General features: G+C 44.8%; 1 protein-coding gene across 1 annotated transcript in view; it reads right to left on the bottom strand.

Annotated features, from left to right (window-relative positions):
* Positions 1-5,709: 5,709 nt before the first annotated feature.
* TCF7L1 (transcription factor 7 like 1) overlaps positions 5,710-19,469 on the bottom strand; it is a 165,049-nt gene continuing 151,289 nt past the window's right edge. Inside the window, exons 5-12 of the mRNA XM_081254021.1 lie at positions 12,836-12,968; positions 11,800-11,902; positions 11,412-11,495; positions 10,536-10,679; positions 9,641-9,800; positions 9,447-9,554; positions 8,487-8,562; positions 5,710-7,015 (exon numbers count right to left, since the gene is read on the bottom strand). Of these exons, the coding sequence (XP_081110147.1) occupies positions 6,582-7,015; positions 8,487-8,562; positions 9,447-9,554; positions 9,641-9,800; positions 10,536-10,679; positions 11,412-11,495; positions 11,800-11,902; positions 12,836-12,968 (1,242 nt within the window). The 3' untranslated portion in view covers positions 5,710-6,581. The remainder of the gene's footprint in view (positions 7,016-8,486; positions 8,563-9,446; positions 9,555-9,640; positions 9,801-10,535; positions 10,680-11,411; positions 11,496-11,799; positions 11,903-12,835; positions 12,969-19,469) is intronic.

Below are 19,469 nucleotides of genomic sequence, written 5' to 3'. Positions count from 1 at the left end.
TCACGCACACCCTCATTACTAAGGAGAGAATAAGAATCAGAGAGAAGTGAGAAATCTTTTACAAATTAGTTCAGAACAGTGACTCTGGCTTAAGGAAGTGAATTGGTAAATGAATGTTTCTAAAATTCTCTCCACCTCCCCTAAATAAATACTTGACTAACATTAAAGGATTTGGCTTAGGACAAATGGTTACTAGACTTATCGTGGTGTATTTTGTAATGTATGCAAATGTCAAATCACTATGTAGTCTACCTGAAACTAACAATATTGTCCATGAACCATATTTCAATTTTTAAAAAAGGATATTGGCTTGATGCACTCGTGTGTGTGTTTGTGTGCACTTGTGTTTGTGCATGTAGGTAGGGGAATGGCAAATTATTAAGCCTGATCTTGTGTCCATATTAATAAGCAGGAGAGAAAATAAGGGTCCAAACCATGCAGAGTTTGTGGGCTATGTCCAGGGTTTTATATTTTATCTTAACATTAACGAGAATCCATTAAAGCTGTTTAAGTAGGGGAAAGATAGAGTTGGGAATTATTATTATTTTTAGCTGCGTTGGGTCTTTGTAGGTGCGGGCTTTCTCTAGTTGTAGTGAGCAGGGGCTACTCTTCGTTGCGGTGTGCGGGCTTCTCATTGCGGTGGCTTCTCTTGTTGTGGAGCATGGGCTCTTGGCGCACGGGCTTCAGTAGTTGTGGCATGCGGGCTCAGTAGTTGCGGCAGGTGGGCCCTAGAGCGCGTGGGTTTCAGTAGTTGTAGCTCGTGGGCTCTAGAGTGCAGGCTCAGTAGTTGTGGCGCAGGGGCTTAGTTGCTTTGCGGCATGTGGGATACTCCCAGACCAGGGCTTAAACCTGTGTCCCCTGCATTGGCAGGCGGAATCTTAACCACTGTGCCACCAGGGAAGTCCCCAGAGTTGGGAATTTTTGAAGATTAGTCTGGTCGTAGGGTGAAGAATCTACTCTTGGGGTGGTGAGAAGAGAAGAGTGGATTTAGAAGTTAATCAGGTAGGAGGCTGTTGCAATAGTCCTAGTAGAACTAGCATAGGGACAGTGAGAATGGAGGGAAGTGGTTGGACTCAAGATAAATTTGGGAGGTAAGACCAACAGACTGGATATAGGATGTAGGCCTGGCTTACGTGAGGCACAAATTTACTGTGGAGATGGCTTGGATATAGGATATAGGCCTGGCTTATGTGAGGTACAAATCTATTGTGGCACCTATTTCAGGTGTGTGGTTTTTCTCCAGGAAGTGCTGCTACCTAGAATAGGAGTAGAGAAGGCAGATTTTAGCACTAACTCCTAACTCACACCAATTTTGGTTTAAGGGAATGGTAGGGTGCAATTTGAATAAATCTTATATTTCCTTGTACTTCTTCGTGATAAAAATACTCAACAAATTCAGAAAAGAAGGGAACTTCCTCAACCTGAAGGGGGCATGTACAGAAACCTCACAACTAACAATTATAGTTAATGGTGAAAGACTAGATGCTTTCCTCCTGAGATAAGGAACCATGTCTGCTCCCACCACTTCTACTCAACTTTGTACTGTAAGTAGCCAAGACAATTCAGCAAGAAAACAAAATAAGAAGCATCCAGATTGAAAAGGAAGAAGTAAAACTATCTCTATTTTCAGATAACATGATCTTGTATAAAGATAATCCTGAGGATTTTCTAAAAATTTATTAGGACAAGTTCAGTAAGGATGTGAGATGTGAGATCAATATATAAAAATCAATTATATTTCTATACACTTGCAACAGACAATCTAAAAATGAAATTAAGAAAAATTCCATTTACAGTAGTACCAAAAATAATAAAATAAAATTTAAGAATAAATTTAACAAAATAAATGCAAAACGTACACCCTGAAACAATAAAGTATTATTAAAAAAAACTAAAGAAGCCCTAAATAAATGGAAATACATCCCATATTCATGGATTGGAAGACATAATTGTTAGAATGTCTATGCTCCCCAAATTGATCTACCAACACAATCCCAGGTGGCTTCTTTGCAGAAATTTACAAGCTGATACTAAAATTTATATGAAAATGCAAGAGACCCAGAATAGCCAATACAGGTTTGAAAAAGAAGAACAAAATCAGAGGACTCTCCTTTCCCAATTGTAAAACTTATTACAAAATTACAGTAATTAGGACAGTGTGGTACAGGCATAAAGATATATGGATGAATGGAATAGAATTGAGTCAGGAAATAAACCTATATATTTATGGTCAGTTGATTTTTGACAAGGGTGCTGACTGTTCAACGGGGGCAAGAATAGTCTTTTCAACAAATGGTGCTGGGATAACTGGCTAATAAGTATATGAATGCTTGTTCAACGTCATTAGTATTAGTTGGGTAAATGCAAATCAAAATCACAGTGAGACATACTCCACACCTACTAGGATGGCTATGATAAAAAAACAGAAAATAGGAAAATGCATCAGGGAAATGCAAATCAAAACCACAATGAGATATCACCTCACACCTGCCATAATGGCTATCATCAAAAAACACACAAATGTGTGGAGATGAATGTGTGGAATGAATGTGGAGAAAAGGGAACCCTCGTACACTGTTGGTAGGAATGTAAATTTGTGCAGTCACTGTGGAAAACAGTATGGAGGCTTTTCAAAAAACTAAAAATAGAACTACCATATTGACCCAGCAATTCCATTCCTGGGTGTATATCTGAAAAAAAACATAAACGCTAATTCAAAAAGATACATGCACCCCAATGTTCATAGCAGCATTATTTACAATCGCCAAGATGTGGAAGCAACCTGAATGTCCATCAACAGATGAGTGGGTTAAGAAGATGTGGTGTATATATACAATGGAAAACTACTCAGACATAAAAAAACACACAAAATTTTGTCTTTTGCAGCAATGTGGATGGAATTGGAGGGCATTATGCTAAGTGAAATAAGTCAGACAGATAAAGACAAATACTGAATGACATCACTTATATGTGGAATCTAAAAAATACAACAAACTAGTGAATATAACAAAAAAGAAGCAGACTCAAACAGATATAGAGAACAAACTAGTGGTTACCAGTGGGACAGTGGGTGGTACAAACTACTGGGTGTAAGATAGGCTAAAGGACATAATGTACAACATGGGGAATATAGCCAGTATTTTGTAATAACTGTAAATAGAGTGTAACCTTTAAAACCTGTATTTTAAAAACAGAAAATAATATGTTGGTGAGGATGTGGAGAAATTGGAGCCCTCAAACATTGCTGATTGGAATGAAAAATGTTGCAGCTGCTATGAAAAAGAGTTTGGCAATTCCTCAAAATGTTAAACATAGAATTACCAATATGACCCAGCAATCCCACTTCTACATATAAACCCCGAAGAATTGAAAACAGGGACTCAAATGTTATATTTGTATGTGAAAGTTCACAGCAACATTATTCACAATAGCCAAAATATGGAAACAACCCATGTGTTCATCAATAGATGAATAAACAAAATGTAGTTTATACATACAATGGACTATTATTCAGCCATAAAAAGGAATGAAGTTCTGATATCAATACAAGCTACAATATGGATGAACCTGGAAAACATTATGCTAAGTGAAATAAACCAGACATGAAAGGACAAGTATTGTATGATTCTACTTATATGAGGTACCTAAAATAGGCAAATTTATAAAGATATAAAGTAGATTGCAGGTTCTTAAAGTCTTGGGGGAGGGAGGAATGGGGAGTTAATATTTAATAGGTATGGAGTTTCTGTTTGGGATGATGAAATGGTTCTGGAAGTTGTTAGTGGTTATGGTTGCACAACATTGTGAATGTACTTAATGCCACTAGATTGTCCACTTATATATATATATATATATATATATATATATATTTTATATTTACCACAATTTAAAAAGCTGTATGTCTGAGTAGGGTAAAAAAATCTGGCAAGTACTCAAAAAAAGGTAAAGGAAGACAAGGCTTAAAAAAAATGAAGTTCTAATACATTACAACATGAATGCACCTTGAAAACATTATGCCAAGTTAAATAAGCCAGGTACAAAAGGACAAATGTTTTATGATTCCATTTATATGGAATATTTAGAATAGGCGAATTCATTGACAGAGAAAGTAGAGTAGAGGTTACTAGGAGCTGAGGGGAGGGGAATGGGGGAGTTATTGCTTAATGGTTATAGAGACTCTGTTTGGGGTGATGAAAAGTTTTGGAAACAGTGGTGATGGTTGCACAACACTGAAGGTAATTAAAGCCACTGAATTGTACACCTAAAAATGGTTAAAGTGGTGAATTTTGTTATTTATCTATTTTACCATCATAAAAAAAAAAGGGAATGATGTGCTGATACAGGTTACAACATGGATGAATCTTGAAAATACTCTGCTGAAAGAGGTCAGTGGGAAAGGACCACATAGTGTATGATTCCATTTAAACGAAACGTCCAGAACAGACAAATCCGGAGATAAAAAGTAGACTCATGGACGTAGAAAATGGACTTGAGGACACGGGGAGGAGGAAGGGTAAGCTGGGACGAAGTGAGAGAGCGGCATGGACATATATACACTACTAAATGTGAAATAGCTAGCTAGTGGGAAGCAGCTGCCTAGCACAGGGAGATCATCTCGGTGCTTCGTGACCACCTAGAGGGGTGGGATAGGGAGGGAGACGCCAGAGGGAAGAGATATAGGGATATATGTATATGTATAGCTGATTCACTTTGTTATACAGCAGAAACTAACACAATGTTGTAAAGCAATTACACTCCAATAAAGATGATAAAAAAAAAAAAAGTAGCTTCATGGTTGTTTAGGGCTGGAGGTGGGGATGGGGGTGTGAGAAGGAGGAAGTGGAGGGTAAGTTCTAAACAGTATGGGGATTTTTTTGAAGTAATGAAAATGTTCTGAAGTCCAGTGTGATGATGGGTACACAACTTTGAACAGTCAAAACCATTGAATTGTACACTTCATGTGTTGCGCTGTTTTTTGTTTTTTTTTTTGGTCTGCGCTGGGTCTTCGTTGCTGCACGCAGGCTTTCTCTAGTTGCGGCAAGCGGGGGTTACTCTTTGTTGTGGTGCGCACGCTTCTCACTGCAGTGGCTTCTCTTGTTGTGGAGCACTGTCTCTAGGAGCGCGGGCTTCAGTAGTTGTGGCACGCGCACTCAGTAGTTGTGGCTCGCGGGCTCTAGAGCGCAGGCTCAGTAGTTGTGGCGCACAGGCTTAGTTGCTCCGCAACATGTGGGATCTTCCTGGATCAGGGACTGAACCCGTGTCCCCTGCATTAGCAGGCGGATTCTTAACCACTGTGCCACCAGGGGAGTCCCGAACTGTACACTTTAAATGGGTGAATTGTACACTTTAAGTGGGTGAATTGTATGTTATGTGAATTATACCTCAATAACACCTAACAACAAAAAAAAATTAATTGCAGTGCTAGATACATGCAAAGCAATCCAAGGATACCTCTCCTATCTTGGCAATTACAAGAAGACAAACGAAAATAAAAAGATTCATCCCTTTGTATCTCAGTTATCTATACTGACTGGTCTGTGCACATTCAAGGCTGGAAACTGGGCTGAATTTTTCTGGTCATGTCAGACGTGATTTATATCCCCTTCCAATAAGCAGCATTCCTCCTTTGCATGTCTGCAAAAATCTCACACAGGGCTTGGTGTGAAGAAGGGGGCTTGATTCAAGAAAAGGACTAAAATACTCAGAAAAGGTCTTGCAACTGCAATTTTATTTTCTTTTGTGAAAATAAACAACTGGGAGTTTAAATCGCTCCAAAAAACCCCATAAAAATGAAAAGAAATACACACAGAAGAAGCATGTGAGGTGATGGGGGAGGGAGGAGGGTCTTTAGAGCTTTGGCAGATTGTGCTAGCACGGACCCGGGTGACAGGAGCCAGACCTCGGAGCCAGGTCCTGTCTGCCACTCTGGGGCTGTGAGGGGACATCTCGACTGGTAAGGGGGTGGTACACAGGCTTCTTCGCTGAGGAAGTGGCAGGCACCTTGAGTCCCTTTAAATGCGGGGAAGAACCACTGCAGAGGACCTCTTCCCCCACCAAAAGCTGGAGACTGGGGCATCAGGGCCACTGAGGGCAAAGGGATGCTGGTGGAGACAAACGAGGCCGAGGAATAGGGAATGTCCAGGAATGGGATGTAGATGAAGAGGCTGCGGGCTAGAAATGGCAGCCGCGGCCAACATGCAGGCTGGGTGGGGGAAGCCAGGGTGCTGGGGGGTGACGGGAAGAGGGAGGATGGCAGAGAGTCCAGGAGGTAGAGACAGAGGTGCCTTCTGCCCAGGTCCACCCACCGCTGCACATACAGGAAGAATAACACACTACTTTTCAGTTCTCGTTTTTTTAAAGATTTTTGTTTTGTTTTGTTTTGTTTTTTAAAAAAGCCTTAAGATCAGCTACTGGTTACATCTACAAAATGTAAAGTGCTGCGGTTACCAGTCACTTTACGGAACAGTCCAGAGTGGTCAAATATTGACCAATAAAGTTTCCTTTTTTTTCCTTCTTCTTCTTCTTCTGCATCATTACTACTCGATGAGTCATGTGACAGCCTGCATAGGTCAGTGGGCAGCTTAGTGGGCAGACTTGGTGACCAAGGAAAGAGGCTGGGCCTGGAGCACGGGGAGGGCCTGGTGGGCATGGAGCGTGGCTGGGAAGGAAGGAGGGGACGTCAGCAGAGCTGTGGGCACGGACCCCAGGGGGACGGGCCGGGACAGGACGGGGGGCTGGCTGCCCATCTGGCCAGAGGAGGTGGTGGCAGCCTTCGCTGACAGGAAGGTAGCCGAGTGGAGAGCCAGCTGGGCCCGGGTCTCTGGCTTGGTGGTGAGGGAGAGGGGCTGGGCTTGCTCCGAGTGGGTGGCAGCCGGGGCAGCCGGGGAGGCCAAGGCCGTGGAGGGTGTGGCCGGCGAGTCCAGCATGCTGCCGTGGGAGGAGGCAGGGCTGTCACAGGGCTTCTCAGGGGGCAGGTACTGGACACATGGCTTCTTGCTTTTGGAGGCCAGAGCGCCTAGGGAAAGAAAAAAACCACACGAAAGAGTTAGCAGCTAGGAGTGTGGGGGGAGGCGGAGGTTGCCGAGGAAGCCCAGCTGTACACATCAACTCCGGAAACAAGAATGCATACAGGGAGGCAAGTGAGAACCTGAAATGACGGCTATGGCTTTCAAGACACCTAGAGCACAGACAACGGGCAACGCCCAAATGCCAAAGACCCATTCAGTACCTGCCTGGAAGGAAAATAGCTCAGCCTATCACATTGTCATCTTCCTGCTGAAATCTCATCATTCTGGGGATGGATCTCCACTCAATTTGCTTTAAGATCTTTGGTTTATGGTGCCGCCAGAGATAGTATAGCACCTGCTAAGCAACGTGGTATACAGTGGATTTTGCATCATATACATAGTTAACTTACATGTACTCCTATGGAGATGAATATGCAAATTATACAGATATTAGAAAGGTAGGAAAGGAGATGAAAAGACAAGCAAGGTGATAAAAAGCACTTTAGGGGACTTCCCTGGCAGTCCAGGGGTCAGGACTTGGCGCTTTCACTGCTGTGGCCCTGGGTTTGATCCCTGGTCAGGGAACTAAGATCCTACAAGCTGGGTGGTACAGCTCTCCCCCGCCCCCCACCTCCTGGAGTGAGCATGAGATGGGAGGCTTGACTGAAATACTGGTCATAGAGTGAGAATCTCTCTGCTGGGTGTGATTCTGGTGTAACAAGATACAGTATTTGGGCTTCCCTGGTGGCGCAGTGGTTGGGAGTCCACCTGCCGATGCAGGGGATGCAGGTTCGTGCCCCGGTCCGGGAAGATCCCACATGCCTCGGAGCAGCTGGGCCCGTGAGCCATGGCCGCTGAGCCTGCGCGTCCGGAGCCTGTGCTCCGCAACGGGAGAGGCCACAACAGTGAGAGGCCCGCGTACCGCAAAAAAAAAAAAAAAAAAAAAAAAAAAGATACAGTATATATTTGTGGCACAAAGGGGCTCCCCCAATCCAAGTGAACAATTATTTCTGATATTCGACCAAACAAACATTGGAGGAAAACCTGATTCTATTGGATTCACCGATAGGTGATATGTCAATCCCTAATGGGTTGCCTTCCTAAGGGAATTTCAAGGATCATTTTAGCGACATTCAGTTTTTACCTTATGCATTGATTTTAGAACCTAACCCTCAAATAAGACACAACTCAACTGAATTGAAAAGAGTCTTCCAAGTGACAAAGTGCTGGACCATTTAACAAGCAGAGCGACTGGAAAAATCCCTTCACTTCTTCGAGCCTCTTAAGAGATCATCTCCAAAAAGGGGATAATAATAACACCCCCCCAAGTGTACATAAGGCTGAGGCCTTGAAAATGGCAGCTGTCATAATACGGCATTGTCACCGTGTCCATCAGAGACCCGGGTACAAAGTGCCGGCGGGTGTAGCTGGGACAGTGGGAAAAAGAAGTAAAGATGCAGGGCCCTCCTGAAGACTCACCGTCTGCCTCCTGGACTTGCTGCTGGGACTGGGTCTGGGACAGCTGCTTTTCTCGCTTCCTCTTCTTTTTCTTACCCTGAAAGATACAGCCAAAGGAAGAGGTCACCAGGGACAGAATAACCGGCTTTTCTGGGGGACTCCCAGCTATGAAGCGGGGAGACAGGGTATTTCCTGTACTGGGCACCCAGATCACACTCCCCGCAGCAGCCTCACCAGGTGGCACAGTGAACCTTCCTGGAACACCGCTTCCCTCCCCCACTGGATCCCTCCCCTCCAGCTCTGCTGTCCTGGCTGTCTCGGAAGGCCTCATTCTTTTCCTGCCCTTCAGGCTCATTTTTCCATTTCTCTCCCTAGAACAGTGTAAGCCTCCTGATCTTTTCTGAGGGGTCCCAGGTCTCACTGAAAATCTAATGCAGCTGGGAATTCCCCAGCTGTCCAGTGGTTAGGACCCTGTGCTTTCACTGCCGAGGGTGTGGGTTCAATTGGGGAAAAAAAACCCAAATAACCCCCCCAAAACTAACGTAGCTATGCAGCCTTTTAGCACAAAAAAAGCAAGTAACAACATACATACAAAAACCTTCCCAGTTTCAGGGAGTCATCAGAAACGCAGGCAGCGGCTTACGCATTGGTCTCTGAGCCCCAGGTTGGGAACCCTTGGCTAGAGACACTGACCACAGGGCTAGCACACAGCCCCCACTGCACCCTGAATTATGGAATTAAAGGCTGAGTCCACTTCCAATGGGACAGGCACAAATTTGAGTCTGTCCCCAGGATACCAAACCATGGCCCTGTTGCCCTCCTGAGAACTAAAATGTCTTCCTTTTTTCTAGAGAAATACAGATTTCTCCCTGGCCTCCCTGGAAGCTGACTCCATTGACAGGGTCCTCTATCCATGGAGTCAGCTTCCTTTTCCCCTCTTCCTCCCACAGAGGCTGCTCCCGGTGTCTGATGGGCACATACGTAGTTGTCCCGGGCCGACCAGGTCGGGTAGAGCTGCGAGTGAAGCTGCCGCTCCTTCCGGGCCAGTTCATAGTACTTGGCCTGTTCTTCTCGGGACAGGTTGTGCCACTGTGGGAGAGAGGACCAGCGTTGACAGAGCGGTGAGCGTGCGGGACGCTGAGCCGCACAGCCCGGAGCACGAGGGCAGGCCTTACCTTTCTCCCCAGGATCTGGTTAATGGCTGCACTCTCCTTCAGGGTGCACTCGGCCACCACCTTGGCCCTCATCTCCTTCATATATAACATGAAGGCATTCAGAGGCTTCTTCACGTGGGGTTTCTTTTCTTCCTCTTTTTTCACTGTGACGGGTGATTTCCTGGGAAGTCAGAAGGCTGTAGGTTAGCTGGTATCAGCTGTCATCTGTCTAGGAGGCTAAGGGCTGTCTGCCTCTGGGGAGGGGAGGTGCTGTTGCTTGGATCATAATGCAAGTTGCCCAGGGTTGCTTTCAGAGCCTGAGCACCTAGTTCCCAGCCTCTGACAGACCTCCGGCCATATTCCAGGAAAGGACAACCTCCTGACCAAGGAGCAGAGGGTGGTGGTGAGAGCTGGGATGCACTGGCCGCAGGTGAGAAAGAGGAGGGGGGCAGGGCTCTTTGGGCAGAAACGGAGAGAGGAGGTCTCCTCGGCTCTGAGGCACCGACTTTGGCTTTCCTGCTATCGTTATGGCACAGTGGACAAAGCACAGGCCTTGGTGCTGGGCACAGCCCTGCCACCGGTCAGCCATGTGACCTTGAGAATATTCTCCTTTCCGGGGCCTTACAATTTTCGAGTGTATGGGGGGCGGGGTGGGAGAGGGAGAAGGAAGCTAAAAGTTCTCTCAGGTTCTCTTTCGGCCTCAACGTCCTGGCTGTAAAACTTTCCTTAATGTGAGAAGAGACGCACGGTGTCTCTGAGAGGATGGGAACTCCAGGGGTCAAAGGGAACAATTCCCAAGGGAGAGGGTGTAGCTGAGGAAGCTGCCGGGCTGCCAGCTGAATGTCCCCAAGAAAGCAACCAATGGCACTCGCTGCTCAGAGACTGGCCACCCCCTATCAGGCGGCCTGTTACTCACGCGATCACAGCCGGGCTCAGGCTGGGGGGCGCCGGTTCCTGCTTGACGATGGGGGAGACGATAGCGGGGTGGGGGATCCCTGAGGTGGGCAGACCAGGATGGGCCGGAGCCACCATGTGAGGGGAGAACCGACTGGAAACCAGGCTAGGTACCAGGTGGAGACAAAGACAACAGAGGATTCAGGCAGAATGCTTGCCACCCACAGAGGGTGTGGCGGGCCCCCAGTCCTGAGGGTGGAGGCGTGTAAACACCTCTGCTGTGGCAGCGTTGGAGCAACGGAAGGCCACGCACTGACCTCGACAGAACCGGTTTGGGAAACACCCAACAAACCTCCCTTCCCCCACAAGCGCGCAGGTTTCCTATAACTAGTGCCGAAAGCAGGTAGGATGAAAAACACAAAAGAAGATGCAGCGGGTCTGAGGCCAGAGTACACAGGGGGGAAAGAAAGGCTTAGGCTGTGGGCTGCACTTCTTTTGTCATTGGCGGTAGATCGGCCACTGAGACAGAGATCCCCTTTCACTGGTCCCCTCTCCTGACATCATTGCAGGAACAATGGATCTCCCAGCCTCTGGCTTCAGAGTGACGTACTCAAGATGCTTCAGTGCCACAAAGCCCAGCCCAGCCCATGAGGGGACGTGCAGGAGGGTTGAGTGCGAGGGCTTTGAAATGCTTCTCTTAGAGAGATGGGGCAAGAGTGAGCTGAGCCTACGGTCTCCATCCCCACCTTATCAGAGAGGCGGGAGGAAAGGTGAGCGCCTGCCTCCTCGCTTACTGCCAAGAGAAGGCTGTGTCACGGTCAGAAATGGCAGGGACGCTGGTAGACAACCATTCCCTGCACTGCCACTTCCTGCTCACAGCTCCAGTCCCAGGACTCACCTGGACATTGAGGCATTCATGGCGAGCGCAGGGTAGGGGTGCCGGAAGCCACCGGGAGGAAGGGAGTACATGGGCTGTCCTTGCCTATAAGGGCCAGGAGTAAGGAAATTTTGTCAGCAAACTGGCTAAAATGGGAATGTTCAGGACAGGGAAGGAGAGGCAGTTGGGAAGAAAGGATGGTAAGTAAAGGCAGGAAGTAGGAAGGAAGAGCTGGGGGGACACTGCCCTGGGGAGAGCAGGGAGGTCTGAGTCCTGGGCTTTGGTGAGAGGGCTCCACGTGGCGGGGTGGGGCATCTGTATATGGACCACCAGGACCGGCTGGAGGTACAGAAGTTAGAACTCGGCATAAGGAAGGAGGGAGGGTAAGAAAGGCTGTAAGTTTCCTTACTGTGGGACGAGCCAGCCGAGGGGATGGGGGATTTGCCCGACAGCTCCGGGAGACAGTGGGTAATACGGAGACAACTCAGATGGGTGAGGGGGCCGGGGGATTCCTGCTTCCAAAGAGAGATGTGTCAGACAATTCCTTGGCCCTATATTAACACCTTAAAATAATATAGGTTCCTTGACCTATATTCCCAGGTGCCCTGGAGCTTGGAAGGCCCTTTCTTTTATTATCCCTGCCCTCTGTCACCAGTAACTTCCAGCTGCTCGTATAGGAGTCGTCCAAGACACAGGCAGGAAATTTTGGACTGAGAGACCCAAGATATCCCCAGAGTCATCAGCTAGAAAAGCTGCCTCATTCATGGAAATATAAACTTTGGATCTCGGTTCCACATTTGTCCTCCTTATTATCTGTAACTTGTAGTAGCTGTGATTTCTCTAAAGAGGAGCTCCAAAAATGCTTTGACCCATGGAAACTCTGTGGGAATTTTATGAACACTATGGCTCCCTCTGGGATGGAGTTTGGGTGAGCAAGTTAAAAACGACAAGTCAACTCAGTCTACTGCTTTATAGCTATACTTATGTCTGGCTAGACTGTTTAGTTCCATATGTTCAGTTTAGGGCATAGGTTTTGGTTTAAGGAGGCACAGCCTGCAGCCGGCTAGACTTCAAAGTCAAGGAGAAAGGAGATTTTCCCCCCCTTCCAGGTCATTCCAACCTTAAAGTTTTAAGAGATTCTGAAGTAAAAGAAGCAGTGGTAGAGCAACACCAAATGCTCGCTGTGGAGCCAGGCCCTGTGCATCATCTCATTTAATCTCCTTTCATCCTCGCAATGACCCAGTGATGCAGAAGGGACACGTAAGGCACTGATGAGCGAACTGAAAAGGCTAAACGTAGTGGGCAGGGTTAGAGACAACTGAGATTTGGAGACATGGTTTGAACCCAGGTCTGTCCGATTCCAGGGCTGAAATACTCCCCAAGAAGAAAAGCCCGCCCCCACTGGAGCTGTGGAGCTGGTCCAGCCTGAGCAGCCGCTGACTCACCTGTCTTTGGATCGATCTCTGGGGAGAGGTGTGTGGGAGGGGAGCCAGGGGAGAAGTGGTCGTTGCTGTAGGTGATGAGGGGCGTCAACGGATGCATGTGGTGCGGGTGCTGAACAACAGGAACTTTATTAGACTGAAAGACAGAGAGAAAAAGACTAGGGACAGTTGCCAAGGAGATGGAGAGTACGGGCAGACCTCAGAGATACTGCAGGTTCCGTTTACTGCTTTATTTGCAGTAAAGCAAATCACACACACTTCTTGGATTCCCGGTGCATACATCTATTTTTTTTTGAAAAAGAAATTTTTTCTTTTTTGGGGCTGTGCCGCGCGGCCTGTGGGATCTTAGTTCCCTGACCAGGGATGGAACCCGCACCCCCTGCAGTGCAAGAGCGGAGTCTTAACCACTGGACCGCCAGGGAAGTCCCTCCCAGGGCGTATAAAAATTATGTTTACACTATACTGTAGTCTGTTAAGTGTGCAATGGCATTATGTCTAAAAAAATATGCACATACCCTAATTAAAAATACTTTATTGTCAAAAGGTGCTAACTATCATCTGAGCCTTTAGTGACTTGTAATCTTTTTGCAATAGTGACATCAAAGATCAGTGATCACAGATCAGCATAACAAATATAATAATAATGAATACATTTGAAATATTGCGAGAATTACTGAAATGTCACCCAGAGACACAAAGTGAGCGAAGGCTGTTGGAAAAATGATGCCGACAGACTTGCTGGATGCAAGATTGCTATAAACCTTCAATTCATAAAAAATGCAACATCTGCGAAGCACAGTAAGGTACAATAAAACAAGATATGCTTGTAAAACCTGGGGTTATGTACTTGGTTGAATAGGTACCAGGTATTTTCCATGCAACATCCCATTCAGCCCTTGAAGAGTACTTGAGAGAAAGCAGCGGTCTATACAGCAGAGAAAGAACCAACAGAACTAGAGAAGGGATTACATCCACCCTCCTACGTACCCTCTTCAAAACAGCCCACCATTACTCACTTCATGTGTACTGTTAAATGCTACAGGCTGCTGAATTATGAACCGTGCTCTGTGTAATCTCAGTGACTTTAGAACACACGCTTTCCTTTTCAGTTTTTTTTTTTTTTTTTTTTTTCTTTTTGGCTGCATCGTGCAGCGTGAGGGATCTTAGTACCCCGACCAGGGATCAAACCCATGACCCTTGCAACGGAAGCGCGGAGTCTTAACCACTGGACCGCCAGGGAAGTCCCTCAACACATGCTTTCCAAATGAACTTCCTAGAAAGGGTAGCTCATGGGTTCTGAGACTGGTAACAGAGCAGTGAGGGAATTGTCACCATCAGACCTCATGTAACCAGTTGTCATGTTCAGGGTGTACAGACACCACCAAGAGCACTTAAAACAGTTCTCCCTGGAAAGTCTCAAACACTCTGCTGACCTAATTATCACATTTCATTTACAATACCAGAGAGTGTAAGGAGTACATTTTACTGTTTACACATCTTTAACTGTTAAGGAAGCAAAAACACGGGCATATCACCGACATATCCTGCTTCAGAAATGTTAAAAAAGGGAGAAACCTGTGTGTCCTGGAATTAGTAAACTGAGTTATTTTTTAATTGTTTTGACATAATCTGACTTAACAATAAAGATTTTTATTATAAAAATGGCTATTGTCCTTATTATAACATAGCAAAAAAGCTATGATTATCTTCATCTGAGGAATGAGGAAACTGAGTGGGGAAAGATTAAGTGACTTAGCCTGAGCCACAGGGCTAGTAAGCGGTAGAACTGGATTCCTATCAGCCCTTTATGGCTCTAACAAGCCAGGGTGTCTTCTCTTGCACTACCTGGCACCTCAACAGCCTAATCAAAACATCTGTCAGAGAAAGGACTGACACACACTTTTTCGGATAATAAGGTAAATGAGTTACAAGTGGAGGAAGAGATTTATTTAAAAAGAGATTCGTAAAACGGATGATGATTTGGTGGCATCTCAGGGGCCAGAATTCCAAACTTCTGTCTTCCCAGTTGAATGTTCGTTTCATAGATTCCTGAGCCCTTCTGGCTTTTACTCAGGGCCCCTTGGGTGCTCGTCATGCAAGCAACTATATGTACATCTCCTAGGCATTCGTGTGCTGACCGTAATCTTGCTCCATTTTCAGTAGGCTAAGCAGAGATGAGAGGCAGAGTCCTGGAGCAAGGCCTAGAACCCAGGGGCCCAGCTCTCAGACTCACAGGAGTGAGACCAAGAATGCAGATGGTTCATAACCAAAACCACTAGGTGGCGCTGGCACACGGCTGGACCCTGCTGGTACCTCACCTTGAACAACTTCCTATCACCACCCTCAGTGGGCTCATTTGATGTTGCACAATAAATTCTAAAATTCGTTTCTTCTTACTGTTTTCACCTGTTCCCTCACTGGCTTTTGAAGAGGTCTCCACGTACATGAACATAGCGCACAAATAAGAGTTAAAAAAATTATTTTAAGGTCAGATTTCTCGGATCCTGATGCAACTCAATGATGCACTGAGGTTTCCTGGAAACAGCTTTGTCTAAAGGGCGATTTTTAGTATCATAAAAGGAATAGAATTATTACTAAAGTGACAGTAAATGATAAAAAGAATTACACAGAATGATTACAATTTTTTAAAAACACATAAATTCTATGATTTAAAAAAAAGACTAGAGGCAGTTCCCTGGTGGTCCAGTGGTTAGGACTCAGTGCTTCACTACCATGGGCTGGGGTTCAACCCCTGGTTGGGGAACTAAGATCCCATCCCACCAGCAGTGCAGCGCAGTGGAAGAACAAACAAACAAAAAGACTAGAAGCACACCAAAATGTAAACAGTAAGTATATTTGAGTGGTGGGACTACAGGTGGTTTTGTTTTTCTGATTTTCCAACTTAATTATTACCTACTTAAAACTATACTTACGATGAACACAAATTTCCTGAGAAAGAAATACAAACTATATTACAAAACATTTAGAAAACACAATCACACACACACACACAAAAACAAACCAAAAAAACTCCAGAATCACACTAGCCTAACCCAGTCACTATTATAATTTTGGCATATCTCCATTCATTTAGACTTCGTGTACATCTGTTTTTCATTTATATCATTTATAGCCATCTTTTTCTAAATTTAAAAATTCAGCTTTATTGAGGTATAATTGACAAATAAGATTGTTATATATTTAATGTGTACTATGTGATGATTGGATATATGTACATAGAGCCATCTTAAAATACTTAATAGTATTATGAATCCTGACTGGCCATGTGCTGTTGAGTTTGGCTTCATCAGAAACTGACAAACAGGACTAAAGGTCTGGAAGGCTCGGGTTCAAGATGGCAGAGTAGAAGGACGTGTGCTCACTGCCTCTTGAGAGAGCACAGGAATCACAACGAACTGCTGAACAATCATTGACAGGAAGACACTGGAACTCACCAGAAAAGATACCCCACATCCAAAGACAAAGGAGAAGCTGCAATGAGACGGTAGGAGGGGTGCAATCACAAAAAAATCAAATCTCATAACTGCTGGGTGGGTGACTCACAAACTGGAGAACACTTATACCACAGCAGTCCACCCACTGGAGTGAGGGTTCTGAGCCCCACGTCAGGCTTCCCAACCTGGGGGTCTGGCAACGGGAGGAGGAATTCCTAGAGAAACAGACTTTGAAGGCTAGTGGGATTTGATTGCAGGACTTCGACAGGACTGGGGGAAAAAGAGACTCCACTCTTGCAGGGCACACACAAAACAGTGTGCACATTGGGACCCAGGGGAAGGAGCAGTGACCCCAGGGGAGACTGAACCAGACCTACCTGCTAGTGTTGGAGGGTCTCCTGTAGAGGCGGGGAATGGCTGTGGCTCACCGTAGGGACAAGGACACTGGCACACTGGCGGCAGAAGTTCTGGGAAGTACTCCTTCGCATAAGACCTCCCGGAGTCTGCCATTAGCCTCACCAAAGAGCCTGTAGGCTCCAGTGCTGGGTCGCCTCAGGTCAAACAACCAACAGGGAGGAAACTCAGCCCCACCCATCAGCAGACAAGCAGATTAAAGTTTTACTGAGCTCTGCCCACCAGAGCAACACCCAGCTCTACCCACCACCAGTCCCTCCCATCAGGAAGCTTGTACAGGCCTCTTAGATAGCCTCATCCACCAGAGGGCAGACAGCAGAAGCAAGAAGAACTACAGTCCTGCAGCCTGTGGAAGAAAAACCACATTCACAGAAAGACAGACAAGATGAAAAGGCAGAGAGAGGGCTATGTACCAGATGAAGGAACAAGATAAAACCTCAGAAAAACAACTAAATGAAGTGGAGATAGGCAACCTTCCAGAAAAAGAATTCAGAATAATGATAGTGAAGATGATCCAGGACCTCGGAAAAAGAATGGAGGCAAAGATCGAGAAGATGCAAGAAATGTTTAACAAAGACCTAGAAGAATTAAAGAACAAACAAACAGAGATGAACAATACAATAACTGAAGTGAAAAATACACTAGAAGGAATCAATAGCAGAAAACTGAGGCCTAAGAACGGATAAGTGACCCGGAAGACAGAATGGTGGAATTCACTGCTGTGGAACAGAATAAAGAAAAAAGAATCAAAAGAAATGAAGACAGCCTAAGAGACCTCTGGGACAACATTAAACGCGACAACATTTGCATTATAGGGGTCCCAGAAGGAGAAGAGAGAAAGGACCCGAGAAAATATTTGAAGATATTACAGTCAAAAACTTCCCTAACATGGGAAAGGAAATACCCACCCAAGTCCAGGAAGCGCAGAGAGTCCCATATAGGATAAACCCAAGGAGAAACATGCTGAGACACATAGTAATCAAATTGCCAAAATTAAAGGCAAAGAAAAATTATTGAAAGCAGCAAGGGAAAAATGACAAATAACATACAAGGGAACTCCCATAAGGTTAACAGCTGATTTCTCAGCAGAAAGTCTACAAGCCAGAAGGGAGTGGCATGATATACTTAAAGTGATGAAAGGGAAGAACCTACAACCAAGATGACTCTACGCGGCAAGGATCTCATTCAGATTCGATGGAGAAATCAAAAGCTTTACAGACAAGCAAAAGCTAAGAGAATTCAGCACCACCAAACCAGCTCTACAACAAATGCTAAAGGAACTTCTCTAAGTGGGAAACACAAGAGAAGAAAAGGACCTCCAAAAACAAACCCATAACAATTAAGAAAATGGTCATTGGAACATACATGTCGATAATTACCCTAAACGTGAATGGATTAAATGCTCCAACCAAAAGAAACAGGCTTGCTGAATGGATACAAAAACAAGACCCATATATATGCTGTCTACAAGAGACCCACTTCAGACCTAGGGACACATTCAGACTGAAAGTGAGGGAATGGCAAAAGGTATTCCATGCAAATGGAAATCAAAAGAAAGCTGGAGTAGCAATACTCATAGCAGATAAAATAGACTTTAAAATAAAGAATGGTACAAGAGACAAGGAAGGACACTACATAATGATCAGGGGATCAATCCAAGAAGAAGATATACCAATTATAAATATATATGCACCCAACATAGGAGCACCTCAATACATAAGGCAACTGCTAACAGCTATAAAAGAGGAAATCGACAGTAACACAATAATAGTGGGGGACTTTAACACCCCACTTACACTACTGGACAGATCATCCAAAATGAAACTAAATAAGGAAACAGAAGCTTTAAATGACACAACAGACCAGATAGATTTAATTGATATTTATAGGACATTCCATCCCAAAACAGCAGATTACACTTTCTTCTCAAGTGCGCACGGAACATTCTCCAAGATAGATCACATCTTGGGTCACAAATCAAACCTCAGTAAATTTAAGAAAATTGAAATCGTATCAAGCATCTTTTCTTACCACAACGTTATGAGATTAGAAATGAATTACAGGGAAAAAACGTAAAAAACACAAACACGTGGAGGCTAAACAATACGTTACTAAATAACCAAGAGATCACTGAAGAAATCAAAGAGGAAATCAAAAAATACCTAGAGACAAATGACAATGAAAACACAATGATCCAAAACCTATGGGATGCAGCAAATGCAGTTCTAAGAGGGAAGTTTATAGCTATACAAGCCTACCTCAAGAAACAAGAAAAATCTCAAATAAACAGTCTAACCTTACACTTAAAGGAACTAGAGAAAGAAGAACGAACAAAACTCAAAGTTAGCAGAAGGAAAGAAATCATAAAGATCAGAGCAGAAAATAATGAAATAGAAACAAAGAAAACAATAGCAAAGATCAATAAAACTAAAAGCTGGTTCTTTGAGAAGATAAACAAAATTGTACACCATTAGCCAGACTCATCAAGAAAAAGAGGGAGAGGACTCAAATCAATAAAATTAGAAATGAAAAAGGAGAAGTTACAACAGACACCGCAGAAATACAAACCATACTAAGAGACTACTACAACCAACTCTATGCCAATAAAATGCACAACCTGGAAGAAATGGACAAATTCTTAGAAAGGTATAACCTTCCAAGACTGAACCAGGAAGAAATAGAATATATGAACAGACCAATCACAGGTAATGAAATTGAAACTGTGATTAAAAATCTTCCAACAAAGAAAAGTCCAGGACCAGATGGCT

The sequence above is a fragment of the Mesoplodon bidens genome (genome assembly GCF_964165515.1).
Source record: "Mesoplodon bidens genome assembly, chromosome: 14".
In the NCBI taxonomy this organism is placed as follows: domain Eukaryota; kingdom Metazoa; phylum Chordata; class Mammalia; order Artiodactyla; family Ziphiidae; genus Mesoplodon; species Mesoplodon bidens.
Note: the sequence above shows the minus strand (reverse complement) of the source record. Positions and strands in the feature narration are given on the sequence as shown.